This window comes from Loxodonta africana, chromosome 21 (assembly GCF_030014295.1).
Source record: "Loxodonta africana isolate mLoxAfr1 chromosome 21, mLoxAfr1.hap2, whole genome shotgun sequence".
Taxonomy (NCBI): Eukaryota; Metazoa; Chordata; class Mammalia; order Proboscidea; family Elephantidae; genus Loxodonta; species Loxodonta africana.
Genome location: NC_087362.1, coordinates 14,319,955 through 14,334,707, shown reverse-complemented (window position 1 = coordinate 14,334,707; position 14,753 = coordinate 14,319,955). Strand labels below are relative to the sequence as shown.

Below are 14,753 nucleotides of genomic sequence, written 5' to 3'. Positions count from 1 at the left end.
CTCAGTTTCCTTTAGGGACCAAGAAAGAAAAATAAAAATAGATCCTAATAAGACAGTAAGGTCTGGAAAGAATGCTCTCCAACTCCCAGTCTGCGGCTAAGGAAAGGAGGAGGAGGCGCCATCTTGGCCTAGTTAGGCTGTTCTCACTCGGCAGCAGGCCCAGCAGCAGCCTCTGGTCTCACGCTGGGGAGGAAGCAAGGCAGCAGGCTGTCGTCCTGCCGAGGAAGCAGCCAAAGGCTCCCTTCCCGAGACCTGGGGAGTAGATAAGCAAACAGAGAGGGAAGCAAGCCTGTGCACGCGGTGAAAGGACAAAGTCTGGGAGGAATAGGCAGTCTCCATCGAGATTAGAGCATGCAGGGGGTATGAATCGCAAGGACGAACACCCAATGTTTTGGATTTCTGCAATCCACATAACAATGAAATAAGATATAACTACCCACAGAGAGAAAATATGTTCAATCTTCCCAAATCCGGTAGTAAAACTAAGATATAAATGAATTTGCGGTACCAAGGCTAGTGAACTTATTAGCGCACTATGACACAGACCCAGGGAGTGTTGCACATAATACATTAATATTTAAGCCAAGAAAAATGAGTCATGTATCGTTCTGGGGCTATATTTAAAAGTATCACTCAGAGAAAGAAAGTGCTTAAAAACTGAGGGATTCAATGTTGGGGGAAAAAAAAAAAAACAGGACTTATTGTACAGGAATAGTGGAGCCCTGGTGATATAATGGTTAAGACAAGATTGCACACAGGAAAACGTGCATAATTAATGAAAGGCACCCAGCTGATTGGTTTGACATGGCCATTAGGATGAGATAAATAGCAACGAAATGCATTTCAAAGACAGAATAGAGAAAATTTTCAGTGAATGATAGTTGCGGAAGAATAAAACAACTGATATAATCTGAAGACACATCACCTGGGATGCAGGAAAATGATCACCAGGTAATAAGAAGAAGAAATCCTGTGAAGATTACAGGCTAACTAGCCATCCACAGACGTAAGAATGATCACCACACTATAATAAGAAGCCTAGAAACGAGAAATAAAAGTCATTAAGAAAGCCCTGAGAAATAATTGTGACAGATGAATACATCTTGCCTGTGTTTGCTGGGATTCTTTTTGACTTAACTGGTCCATTTAATAGAAACTATGAAAACACTGTTTATAAGATAATATACACTCACGCCGTGGCAGCATCAAGCCATGTAACCTCTGTAGGCATGATTTTGCCCAGTTATATTAAGAGGGGACTGTGTTAGGTAAAACCCTTGTGGCACAGTGGTTAAGCGTTCAGCTGCTAACAGAAAGGCCGACTGTTCAAATCCACCAGCTGCTCCTTGAAAACCCTATAAAGCAGTTCTACTCTGTCCTATAGGGTCCCTATGAGTCAGAATCAACTTGACGGAAATGGGTTTAGTTTCTTGTTTGGTGCTAGGTAAGGAGTCCCTGGGTGGTACAAACATTTAACGAGCTCAGCTGCTAATTGAATGGTTAAAATTTTGAGTCCTCCCAGAAGTGCCTTGGAAGTAAGGCTTGGTGATCTAAAAAAAAAAAAGTGATCTACTTCCGAAAAATCAGCCATTGAAAACCCCATGGACCACAGTTCTACCCTGACACACATGGGGTCACCATGAGTCAAAATCAACTTGAAAGGAACTGGTTTCAAGATTACAGGCTCTCTTAGCTTTGGCCTTCTGAGTGTATAAAGAACCAAAATAAATAAACAGAAATGGAGAAACCAATCAAGACTGCTTGTTCCAGCATTAGCTGGGCTACTTAGAGTGTCAGGGATAAAATAAAATAAAGATTTAATCAATGGCAATGGCAGGTCTATATACCAGGAAATTTCTACCCCATAATAAATAGGTAACTGGGTCCAGAATCATCAAAGTTAAAAGTTCAAAAAATAATAATTATTGTTAAAAAAAAATTTTTTTTATTGTAATTAGACAAATAGTACAGTTTGAGGGACTAGAAAAACTAAGCCATTTATCTTGACAGTCATCTCACCATACTTCCTGTTAACATAATGAGTACAAGTTTTCATACATCCAATAGAAACTTTATTGACCACCTGTTATGTATCATGGATCCCTGGTGGCACAGTGGTTAAGAGCTCGGCTGCTAACCAAAATGTCAGCAGTTCGAACCCACCAGCTGCTCCTTGGAAACCCTATTGAGCTGTTTTGTAGGGTCGCTGTGAGTCGGAATCGACTCAACAGCAACTATGTGTCGTGACTTGTTCTGTGTGCTGGAAACACAAAGACATAAGAGATGCAAATCCCTCACCTCACGGATCTCACCATCTAGAGAGTGATACAGAAACACAAATGGACAATGATAATGAAATAAGGTAAGAGATGGGAAGGAGCGAGGGGTTCAAAGAAAAGGGCTTCCTGCATGAGTCACCACCTGAACTGAATCATAAAGGGTGGAGGAGCATTAACTAGGTTGGCTGGTGAATGTCAGCCTTCCAGGCAGAGGGATTCTCATGAAGAAAGTGAGGGGAGGGGGCAGAATACAGCCTGGGTTGTGCAAGGAACTACAGACATTTTAGTGTTGCTGGAACATAAACTACAAGAAAAGCGATGTGGCTGGAGAAAAAGGCAATGGACAAGTTGCAGACAGTTCTTTATGATAGGTTAAGGAATTCGAACATTTTCCTCTAAGGGTTATGTGAAGATATTATGGGATTTGGGGTTGTGGGGTAACATGGGCAAATAGGCATTCCAAACAGACTTCTCTGGAGGCTGAAGAGGACAGATATGAGGGAACCGGAAAAGAAGGTGGGAAAGAAACCAGTTAGGAGGTCGTTGCAGCAGTCCAGACAAGATACATTGCGATATGTATGATAGTGCAGATAAATAAGAGGAAATATTTAGAAAGCAAAAGTGGCAAGACTTGGTCATTGATTCAATGAAGGGGGTGAGGGAGACAAAGAAGTTAAAGAAGAAAGACTCCCAGGTTTACAAGTCCAATGTTATTACCAACAACTAAAACAGAAAATAGGTGTCCCTGAGTGAGGCAGATCATTAAGCACTAGACTACTAGCTGAAAGGTTGGCCTTTTGAACCTACCCAGAAGCACCTCAGAAGAAAAGCCTTGGAGACCTGCTTCCAAAAGCACACATGTAGTCACCATGAGTCAGAATCAACTCAACGGCAACAACAACAAATCAGAAAATACAGGAGTAGGAATAGGCTTAGGAGGGAAGAAAATCAACTGAGTTTAGGATATGTTAAATTTGAGGTGTCCATGGGACATATATTTGGGAAACATCACAAGGAATTGGACATGACACAGACAATGAGTTAGCAACAAATCAGCAAGAGCTGAGCTGAGAATGTATAAGATCAAGCAGGGAAGGTGGTAGGTGCCAAGGACAGGTTCGAGGGAGAACCCTACACAACACCTGTGTTGAAGAGATAGGAGAACAGACAAAGATAAAAGAAAAGCATAGTATTTTGAGAGCCAAAGGAATAGAGTTCTGATCAAAAAGTCATTCCCCTGGCCAAGATATAAATGAATCCAAAAATGTACCCAGCCACAATGGTATAAAAAACTCTAGGGAAAGAGACTACACAATTCCTCCTCATGAATCTATTTCAAATGACTACCCTAAAACCTTTTGTCCTTCCATTTAAAGCATTCTCTTTTGTTCTGTCGTCTAGGGCAACAGAATATAGCCACTCGCCATTACTCATCTATCATCTCTCATGTGTTTGGTTAGATCATTTCTTTCTTACTTTCTTTAAACTACTTAACCCAGTCCTTTCCATTTTTCTTCACTTTCCTCCCTACTTACTATTTTTGCTAGCTGTCCCTGAAATAGTTCTCTCTATATATATTTTTTCCTCATCAGGACCTAAAAGCTAAAATTTACTGAGGGCTCGCTAAGTGCTAAGTGTATTATCTTTATACAACTCGGAATTACGCTGCTTTTCTAACAACAAGGTCTCCTTGACAGCTCGTCTTTCTTTTACAATTCGCAGCTTGTCTTCACAGCCAGGCCTGCCTTCAGTTCTATTGTGAGAATTATATAATCTTATCAAAATTTTGGAGCCCTGGTTGTGCAGCAGTTAAGTGATATGGCTGCTAACCAAAAGGTTACCTGTTCAAAGCCACCAGCTGCTCCTTGGAAACCTTATGGGGCACTTCTGCTCTGTCCTCTCGGGTGGTTATAGGTTGGACTCAACTCAACAGCAATGGGTTTTGGGTTTTGGTTTTTATCAAAATGTTAGAATTGGAAAAAATCATGGGGATCATTTAGTCCGTTTTCCCACTTACTGAAAGACTTCTTCTACTCTACCCCTCTAATAACTGTCCAGCTCAAACTCAAGAAAATGTTTTTCCCCTACAGGAGCTTTTTTTTTTTTTAAACCAACTAATATTTTGTATTCGGCTGTGTGGGTCATAACAAACTATGGATAATATTGCAAAGAATGGGATTTCCTGAACAATTGTGCTCATGCTGAACCTGTACATAGACCAAGAGGCAGTCGTTCGAACAGAACAAGGGGATGCTGTGCAGTTTAAAGTTGGAAAAGGTGTGTGTCAGGGTTGTATCCTTTCACCATACTTACTCAATATGTATGCTAAGCAAATAATCCAAGTAGCTGGACTATATAAGGAAGAATGCAGATCAGTGTTAGAGGAAGATAATTAACAACCTTCAATATGCAGATGACACGATCTTGCTCGATGAAAGTGAAGAGAACTTGAAGCACTTATTGATGAAGATCAAAGACTACAGCCTTCAGTATGGATTGTACCTCAAGATGAAGAAAACAAAAATCCTCACAACTGGACCAATAAAGAACATCATGATAAACGGAGAAAATAATGAAGTTGTCAAGGATTTCATTTTACTTGGATCCACAATCAATGCCCATGGAAGCAGCAGTCAAGAAATCAAATGACACATTGCAAGGGGCAAATCTGCTGGAAAAGACACCTTAAAAGTGTTAGAAAGTAAAGATGTCACTGACCCAAGCCATGATATTTTCAATCAAGCTGGACAATAATAAGGAAGACCAAAGAAGAATTTATGCATTTGAATTATGGTGCTGTGAAAGAATACTGACTATACCATGGATTGCCAGAACGAACAAATCTGTCTTGGGAGAAGTACAGCCAGAATGCTCCTTAGAAGTGAGGATGGCGAGACCTGGTCTCTCTTACTTTGGATGTGTTATCAAGAGGCACCAGTCCCTGGAGAAGGACATCATGCTTGGTAAAGCAGAAAGTTGGCAAAAAAGAGGAAGACCCCCCAACAAGATGCACTGACACAGTGGCTGCAACAATGGGCTCAAACATAGCAACGATTGTGAGGATGACACAGGACCGGGCAGTGTTTCACTCTGTTGTACGTAGGGTGGCTGTGAGTCAGAACCAACTACAAAAGCACCTAACAACAATACATTGTGAAGTCAATTTAGTGCATCTTAAGTAGCATTTTCTTTTTTTATGATAGAATGAGATTGGATAGGAGAGTCTAGACTAGGATAGCGAAAGATTGGATGGAATAATCAGGGTGCATTAAAGGGTAAACATCATTTCATGAAACTTCTGTTACAGTTGGGGGATGTTCTATGTGTGTTTGTATACTGGGTCTTCATGTAAAATGTATTTCTTACTCTAAGTTATAGCCAAAAATTCCTACACTACCCTACAGAATTATCCATACCAACCTTAGGAAAGTAATTTGCCTATTCATTACTTCGTCAAGCTTAGCTTTCATTCAAATCAGATTTTTCAGAGTCTTAGGATCACTTCAGCTCACCACTACTCCTTGTCTTTTTTCAGTGCATCTTCTCCTTTAGACTGTGCAGCATTTGATCCAGGAAAAGAGTCCTTTCTCTCTCCCGCACCCCCTTCTCCTCACCTCTTACCTTCCCTGGAAACTCCTCATTTGGACCTTTTGGCAGCCGAGGCTATGGCAGCCTGGGCCTAGGTGCCGCTGTTGCTGCTGCAGTGTTTTATGATACACACGTTATGAATACCTCATGATGCCGAGACATAGTTCTTTCCTATAAATCACAAAGCAGGAGTTCCAGGTTACTAAAGAAATATCTCCTCTGCTCTCAGACTTCCCTCCAAGTGAAACTCACTCTGGCTTTCCCACTACTCTTGCTTTGCCAGCTCTTTACCTTTGGATGGAGAGAAGATATTCGACCTGGTGAGCCGCTGCACACCCGAAAATTCTGCTTCGATGCCATCTCGCACAACAGCCCGGCCACGCTCTATGACTGCCATGGCATGAAGGGGAACCAGCTCTGGGGTTACCGAAAGGTAAGAATCAGTTCCCTGAGGTCATTCTCAGACTGCTGTGACTTCAGCTGCTCCAACTCAAGGTTTAAAAAAGGAAACAAAACACTGTTTTGATTTAGAGTGCTTCCTGGGCATACATGTACATGTCTGGCTCACACATTTGGAGACCACCAGCAAAGAGCAGGGTACAGAAACAGTACATGGGCAGGGGGCACACCGCTGGCTTTTCTTGTCATATGTATATTCATCACAATTAATTATGGTTGAAAAATGGCTCTGAGCCAGAGCGCTAACATTACAAAGGAAGGAACTAACCTTAAACCAGACAATTCCTAAACGGAGGAACAAATGTTCCTAATAAATAAATACATTCATATATAATTTTAAGAACCTCAGTTCTCTCCCCTCCCCCCACCCCACACAAACACATCTATTGGCTTATTGTATACCTCAGGCTCACCTGCTAAGGAGGTGTCTGGGCTAAGACAATTACATTTATACAAATATTTATACATCTGTGTAGATATAGGAGCCTTGGTGGCACAGTGGTTAAGGGCTACAACTGCTAACCAAAAACTCAGTAGTTCGAACCCACCAGCCACTCCTTAGAAACCCTATGGGGCAGTTCTACTCTGTCCTGTAGGGTTGCTATGAGTCGGAATTGACTCGATGGCCAAGGGGTTGTGTAGACATAATTGTTGCAACCCTTATGCAAATTGCCTTTTTGCAATTTGGCCAAAAACCTGCCTAGCTGCAGAAAAGGAAAACTTATTTGGGGAATTTAAAAGTTTTAAGAACTTTAAAATGAACAACAATTGAAATAGTTCAAAAACAAAGTCACATTTTATTGAGTTAATAAACTAAAAAGCAATTCAGTTATTGTTTTAAAAATATTTTCATCATGTTTTCCTTTGGTAACTTTTTCGGATACTATACAAATTTGGGTTTTTCTTTTCTTAACTCTTTTGCTTTTTAAGGCAGGACTTGGCTGTGAATTAGCAGGTACTCCTTAATCTAAACTATACCCCTCGAGCCCACAGAACTGCTGGGGAACTTCCCAGCCAGGTGGACGATGCTGTCTGGGTTTGCCTTTCCATTCTCTGGCAGAATCCAGCCTCACTCCAGGCTGTAAGGAAAATATCACATCCACCATTTTAATCATGAGCTTGGTTATCCCATGGCTGAGGCAAAGTCAATATTCCCTGAAATTATGCAAAGCAGAAGGGAAGAAGCTGCAGAGAATCAGTATAGGGGCCACTGAGCGGGGGGAAAAAACCCATTGCCATCAAGTCAATTCTGACTCATAGCAACCCTATAGGACAGAGTAGAACTGCCCCGTAGGTTTTCCAAGGAGCTCCTGATGGGTTTGAACTGCCAACCTTTTGGTTAGCAGTCATAGCTCTTAACCACTATGCCACCAGGGTTTCTGTAGGGGTCACTGGCTATACCTTTTCCCTCAGCAAGCTTTCTGGTATCCATCCAGCACTTAGAGTCGGGCACCTAAAACTATATTGAAAAGCAGACTTGTTTATACAAGTTTACTTTGCTTGCCCTTCCCCCAGTATCTGGCAGATTGTGGCTCCAGGTCCATAAAAAGTACATCGGTGGTGGTATCCTTCTACAAAACAATTTTAAAATCAAGAGAGATAATACAAAAATAGCATCAGCTATAATAGGGCGGGGGCATGGTCACCACGATAGGAAAACGCCCCTGCTTTCCTCCTGAAGTTTATACTAAATGGTTAACCCTGGTAAACCCTCTTGCTACTCACTATGATCCAGTCTATGTGTGGTGCAATAAGGTAGCTTTTTTTTACGGTGACATTCTGACATTTAAGAAACTATTTTCTGGGCCCATCAATAAAATGCCTGCGTTGCCATTTGCCTAGCATACTGGTGGTCCCTAATGAACAGGCTATTTCTCTTCACTGTACATTTATAGCATGAGAGACAGAACACTCCATAATGTGCAATTAAGCCAAGAAAATACAGTTGTTTTCATCAGGGAACTTACAAAAGCTTACAGATGGATAAGACCAACCAATACATGTGCATGCAGAGCTCCTGGGGAAAAAAAACAGGCTGCAGTGATTTCAAGAGGTAACTCTTATGAGCTCTAACACTTTCTGGCATCCTAACCTTTCTGGCATCCTAACCTTTCCAGCATCCTAAGGGATTTTCAAAAGGGAACCACTAGAAGCAATTGTGCTGTGGCTCTTTTCTCAGATCTTCCCATCGCTATTGGCTTTGCATTACTCAGCTAAAGGTTACACTCACTGTATATTTATATAACAAGCAAGGTATTTATACTTAATCAGGAACATGCCAAAGGCTCAAAATGGAAAGTTTCTGAAATATCTCATCTCAGTTGATGACTCAGGCCTGTTCAAACATACCTGCTTTAGACAGCTCTTTTTATTTATTTCAAGAACTATGCCCAAGGCATAAAGAAAGGAAGCATAAGAGAGAAATCTCCCTGTGGAGCTACCTTGTCTATTTAGATGCACAGCTTGGCCCTGGGGGCTTCCAATGGCTTAGCAATCATTTGAGTTTGCTTTGTAACTCCTTCTTTTTATTAGCATGTTCACGAATTTCCAGGCAGCTCTAAGACTCTACTAATTGCCTAAAGGACCACCCCCTAGGCTCCACCAGCAGGTAACCATCACCATCACCTCCAACTGTTAAGAAGGAAGTGAGCTAGTGCTTACACACTACCTGAAAACACAGAACCACCTCAGTACAAGTAGGCATATTTTACAGAAAATGCAGATTTGTGGAAGAGTCAACGTTCATACTCCAGGGAACCTGGCCTTCAAGTCTCTACTCTTCCCTCTGCCATACGCTGAAGAAATTAGACCAATATTCCCCCCCAAGAGAATGCCCCCATTCCCGTAGATTCAGGGACATTAATACCACCAACCCTGCTGCTGGCTACATGTGATTTCTTGGAGAGAGAAGGTGGCCTGAGCTACCTTGCTCAAACAGGTGAAGGTTGTTTCAGGCCCCACCTTCTGACCCAACTTGGTCCTCAGCAGCCATCAGCTTTTCAGTTACTTTTAGACCGACAAGTAGGCTCTTTGCCCCTACAAAAAAAAGAAAGGAATTCCTATTACATGGTTTTGTAACTGTGTGGTTGCATTATACCCTGCAATAGCAGACACCCAGAAGGAGGGATCTCATTGTTGGTTTACTTTTACCACCAGGGGGAGCCCTGTTACAAGGACAGTGATCTGTTGAAGCCGCCTCAGTAAAAATATTTCAATTATCACCCAACATCCGAAACAAATAACTTTTTTTCCTCTTCTTTAAAACCCACATCTAATTGGCTACCAAGAATTGTCAACCTCCCCCTCTCACCACCACCAATATCTATAAAATCCATTCCCTCCTTGTCATTTCTAAAGCTGTTGCTGGTTGAAGGCCTTCCATCTTACCCACGGATTATTGCAATAGATTTGTAAAGGTCCTTTTCCCCTTTCCCAACCCATATTGCAACCTCAAGGCACAGGTGGTCATTGCATTCCTCTGTCTTAAAACTTCACTTGGTTTCCTACTGAGTAGGACATCAAGTGCCTTCACCTCCCAGTTCTCCACCTGACTCTTCACAGTCAGGTCAACATGATGGTTCCCTGCCAGGCCTTAGGGTTAGTCAGTACTGTCGCTGTTGTGTGCCACGGAGACGATTCCAACCCAGCAACTGTATATGACAGAGTAGAACTGCCCCATAGGGTTATCTCTACACTGTAATCTTTAGGGGAGTAGATTGCCAGGCCTTTTCTCTCACGTAGCAGTAGGTGAGTTCAAACCACTGACATTTTGGTTAGCAGGAGAGCACTTAACCGTTGCAACACTAGGGCTCCTTAGTTAGACCTAATATATCTTAATTCACCATGAAATTGTAATGTGATCTTGAATAAGTTATATAGCACATATGACATCGTTTCCCCATCAGTACAACAGGGATAATAAGTAAGTAAGATAAGTCATGTAAAGCATCTAGCAGAGTGTCTGACCACGTGATCAAATTTCCTTCGGTGTAGGGTTCCCTGGGAAGCATAAACGGTTAAGCACTTGACTACTAGCTGAAATGTTGGTGGTTCCAAGCCACCAAGAGTCGCCTCAGGAGACAGGCTGGCGATCTGCTTCTGAAAGGTTACAGCCTCGAAAACCCTGTGGAGCAATTCTACTCTGCACACATGAGGTCGCCACGAGTCAGAATCGACTTGATGGCAACTAAGAACAGGAGCCAATTACATTGATGATAGTGGTGAGGTTATCCTGATACATCCCGTTGCTAAAGCAACCTGTCCCGAGCAATGTCAAATATTGTTATTCCCCCCAATTAAGGGCTATCTTCCATTTACTCTTCTTTTTAAGTAAACCTTTTTTATTGAAGTATAATTTATGTGTTAATTTGGGTTTTTCCAGATGTACACCCTGAGGTAAGAATTTGAGTACAAGGGATTTATTTGGGAGGTGGCCACAGAAGCTCTTGGAAGGAGTGGGGAAGTGAAAAGGAAGAAGGGTTGAGAGCCAATAAAGGGTACATTATGAACCAAGTACCACTGTTGGAAACCCTGGTGTCATAGTGGTTAAGACCTATGACTGCTAACCAAAAGGTCAGCAGTTTGAATCCACCAGGCGCTCCTTGGAAGATCTATGGGGCAGTTCTACTCTGTCCTATAGGGTTGCTATGAGTCGGAATCAACTTGAGGGCAGTGGGTTTGGTTTTGGCTTGGTGGGCAATTAGAGCTTAAACCCACTAAGGATCTCTGGGCAAAGGTATAGAGCACACATCAGAGAAAAAGAGAGCTGGGATATTTATACACCACTGCAGTCAATCTTTGGTTATTGGGGGCATTTATGCTCTGACACCTCTGGCCTGCTGCTGTTACAGACAGACCTGCCTTCAAGGCCTGAGAAAGTCCATAGGGCAGAGAGATGCCATTGAGAGTGGCAGCAAACTGGGGCAGCAGGCACTGAAATAGTGAGGCCTTAAGGGCTACAGGCAGGATACAGACAGCATCTGCTGCATCACGCATAGAGAAAGTCATATATAACTACGAATTTTTGAAAAGTGAATGCATCCCTGTTATCACCATCCAGATCTAGAAATAGAACAATCTCGGCTGCGAAGAAGCTTCCCTCTTACCATCTCCTTCTTATTACCTCCCATGAAGGTAACCACTATTCTGACTTCTAGCACCATAAACTAGTTTTGCTCGCGTTTAAACTTTGTGCAAATGGAGTCGTAATCATACCATAGGTCCTCTTTTGTGTGTGGCTTTTCCCCCCAATATTATGTTTGTTAGACTCACCCGTGTTGTTGCATGTAACAGAGGATTTTATTTATTTTTCATTTTCATTACTGGAGTATTTTATATCAGATGAATATACCGTAATTTATTAATCCATTTGCCTGTTGATGGGCATTTGGATTGTTACAAATGTAGTGCTATTTCAAGTAATACTTCTATAAACATTCTATACACGTATCTTGGTACAGGTATGTCGCTGTTGCTGTTAAGTGCTGTCGAATTGGTTCCAACTCAAGGCGATTCTACAACAGAATAAAACATTGCCTGGTCCTAAAAAAAAAAAAAAAAAATTTTTTTTTTTTTTATGCCATCCTCACAATTGTTGTTATGCTGGAGCCCATTGTTGCAGCCACTGTGTCAATCCGTCTTGTTGAGGGTCTTCCTCTTTTTCACTGACCCTCTGCTTTACCAAGCATGATGTCCCTCTCCAGGGACAGATTCCCTCCTGAGAGCATGTCCAAAGTATGTGAGATGAAATCTTGCCATCCTTGCCATCCTTGCTTCTGGTTGTACTCCTTCCAAGACAGACTTGTTCATTCCTTTGGCAGTCCATGGTATATTCAATATTCTTCGCCAACACCACAATTCAAATGCATCAGTTCTTCAGTCTTCCTTATTCATTGTCCAGCTTTCGTGTGCATATGAGGTGATTGAAAATACCATGTCTTGGATCAGGCACCCCTTAGTCTTCAAGCTTGACATCTTTGCTTTTAACACTTTCAAGAGGTCTTTGCAGCAGATTTGCCCAATACATTGTATACAGGTATGCTCAATATGTATTTATATACTTAGGGATTGCTGGATTGTAAAGTATTATTTTATTCCACTTTATTTACTATTACACAGCTAACCAAAGTGGTTTAACAATTTGTACTCCTATTAGTGTTGCAAGAGAAATCCGCATTCTTACCAACACTTGGCATTGTCAGTTTCTTTTTCGTTCTTTTTTTATTATTATTCTTTGGTTGTAGTATGATCTCATCTACACTGTTAGTCATTTTGGGTATCTTCTTTGTGAATTACCTGTTTAAGTCTTTTGTCCATTTTTAGGATGGATTGTCTGCCTTGTTCTTACACATTTTAGATTTTTATATAATCTAGATACAAAGCCTTTGTTGGATACATGTATTCCTGATATCTTCTTCCAGCCTGTGGCTTGCATTTTCTCTCTCTCGTGGAGTATCATGTTGAAGAGCTATTCATTAGTTAGTGTTTTTTGACTTGTTCAGGAAATCTTTGCCTACACCAAAGTTATGAAGATAGTCTTCTAACTTATCTTCTGGAATCTTTATTGTTTAATCTTCCACACTTTGGAATAAAATTCCCCTGAAATGTTTTTATGTTTACAGCCTAAGATAGGGCTTGATTTTTTTTTATTACATCCAAATGATTTATCACCATATATTAAAAATATTTTTCCCTCTGCACTGAAATGACACCTATGTCATAAGTCAAGAGACCTTATATACATGAAACTATTTATAAATAGTCTATTTTTCATCATCTATTTGTCTATCTTTACACTGGTAGCACACTGCCTTAATAAGTGTACCTTTATAACGTTTTGATACTATTTTGTCCTTTTTCATCCTTCAGGATTTTCTTGGCTATTCTTGGTCCTTTCATTTCCATATAAATTTTATAATCAGCTTATTAGTTTCCACAAATAAATCCGATAAGATTTGATTGGTTTTGCATTGAATGTGTTGATCAGTTTGAAAACCTTACATCTTCACAATATTGAGTTTTAAAATCCTCTAACATGATTCCTGTACCCATTGCCATCCAGTCGATTCCAACTTATAGTGATCCTATAGGGCACAGTAGAACTGCCCCATAGGGTTTCCAAGGAGAACTGGGTGGATTTGAACTGCCAACCTTTTGGTTAGCAGCCGTAGCACTTAACCACTAGGCCACCAGGGTTTCCTTGAACATGATAGTTCCCTCTATTTGTTTATATTTTCTTTCATTACTCTTACTGATATTTTATCGTTTTCCAGGTAAGGATCTTGCACATGTTCTCTAAGATTTATTCCTACTTATTTGATGGTTTTCATGGTGACCGAATGAAGTCATACTTTTAACTAAATTTTCTATTTCTTGTTGCTAATATATAGATGATTGATTTTTTAATTTACATTGTATCCAGTGACTGCGATAAAAGTACTTATTAACTCTAATAGTTTAGCTGCATAACCTTTTGGGATTTCTGTATGTGCAGTGAAAGAAGGTATTTGCAATGAGGAAGTCGTTGGTCTTGCAAAATTCTATCATTTGATCTCTGACATTGTTTCTACCCCCAAGGCCATATTTTCCAACTACCAATCCTTCTTCATTTCCAACTTTCACATTCCAATCACCAGTAATTATCAATGCATCCTGATTGAACGTTTGATCAATTTCAGACTGCAGGAGCTGATAAAAATCTTTTATTCATCTTTGGCCTTAGTGGTTGGTGTGTAAATTTGAATAATAGTGGTATTAACTGGTCTTCCTTGTAGGCGTATGGATAATATCCTATCACTGACAGCATTGTACTTCCTTCAGGATAGATCTTGAAATGTTCTTTTTGACAATGAATGCAACACCATCCTCTTCGAGTTGTCATTCCCAGCATAGTAGACTATATGATTGTCTGATTCAAAATGGCCAACATCAGTCCATTTCAGCTCACTAATGCCTAGGATATTGACGTTTATGCGTTCCATTTCATTTTTGACAATTTCCAATTTTCCTAGATTCATACTTCGTACATTCCAGGTTCCGATTATTAATGGGTGTTTGCAGCTCTTTCTTCATTTTGAGTCATGCCACATCAGCAAATGAAGGTTCCAAAAGCTTTATTCCATCCATGTCATTAAGGTCGACTCTACTTTGAGGAGGCAGCTCTTCCCCAGTCATCTTTTGAGTGACTTCCAACCTGGGGGGCTCATCTTCCAGCACTGCATCAGACAATGTTCCACTGCTGGTATCTGAAAAGTGGTATACTGGTATCTGAATAAATGGTGACTATACACATGGACCTCACCAGATGGAACACACAGAAATCAAAATGACTACACCTGTGGAAAGAGACGATGGAAAAGCTCAATATCATCAGTCAGAACAAGGCCAGGGTCCGACTGTGGAACAGACCGTCAATTGCTCATATGCAAG

The 14,753-nt window shown here is 40.9% G+C and overlaps 1 protein-coding gene across 1 annotated transcript in view; it reads left to right on the top strand.

Annotated features, from left to right (window-relative positions):
* GALNTL6 (polypeptide N-acetylgalactosaminyltransferase like 6) overlaps nt 1-14,753 on the top strand; it is a 1,380,753-nt gene that overhangs the window by 1,349,450 nt on the left and 16,550 nt on the right. The window contains exon 11 of the mRNA XM_003415811.4: nt 6,151-6,300. Coding sequence (XP_003415859.1) covers nt 6,151-6,300 — 150 coding nt within the window. The remainder of the gene's footprint in view (nt 1-6,150; nt 6,301-14,753) is intronic.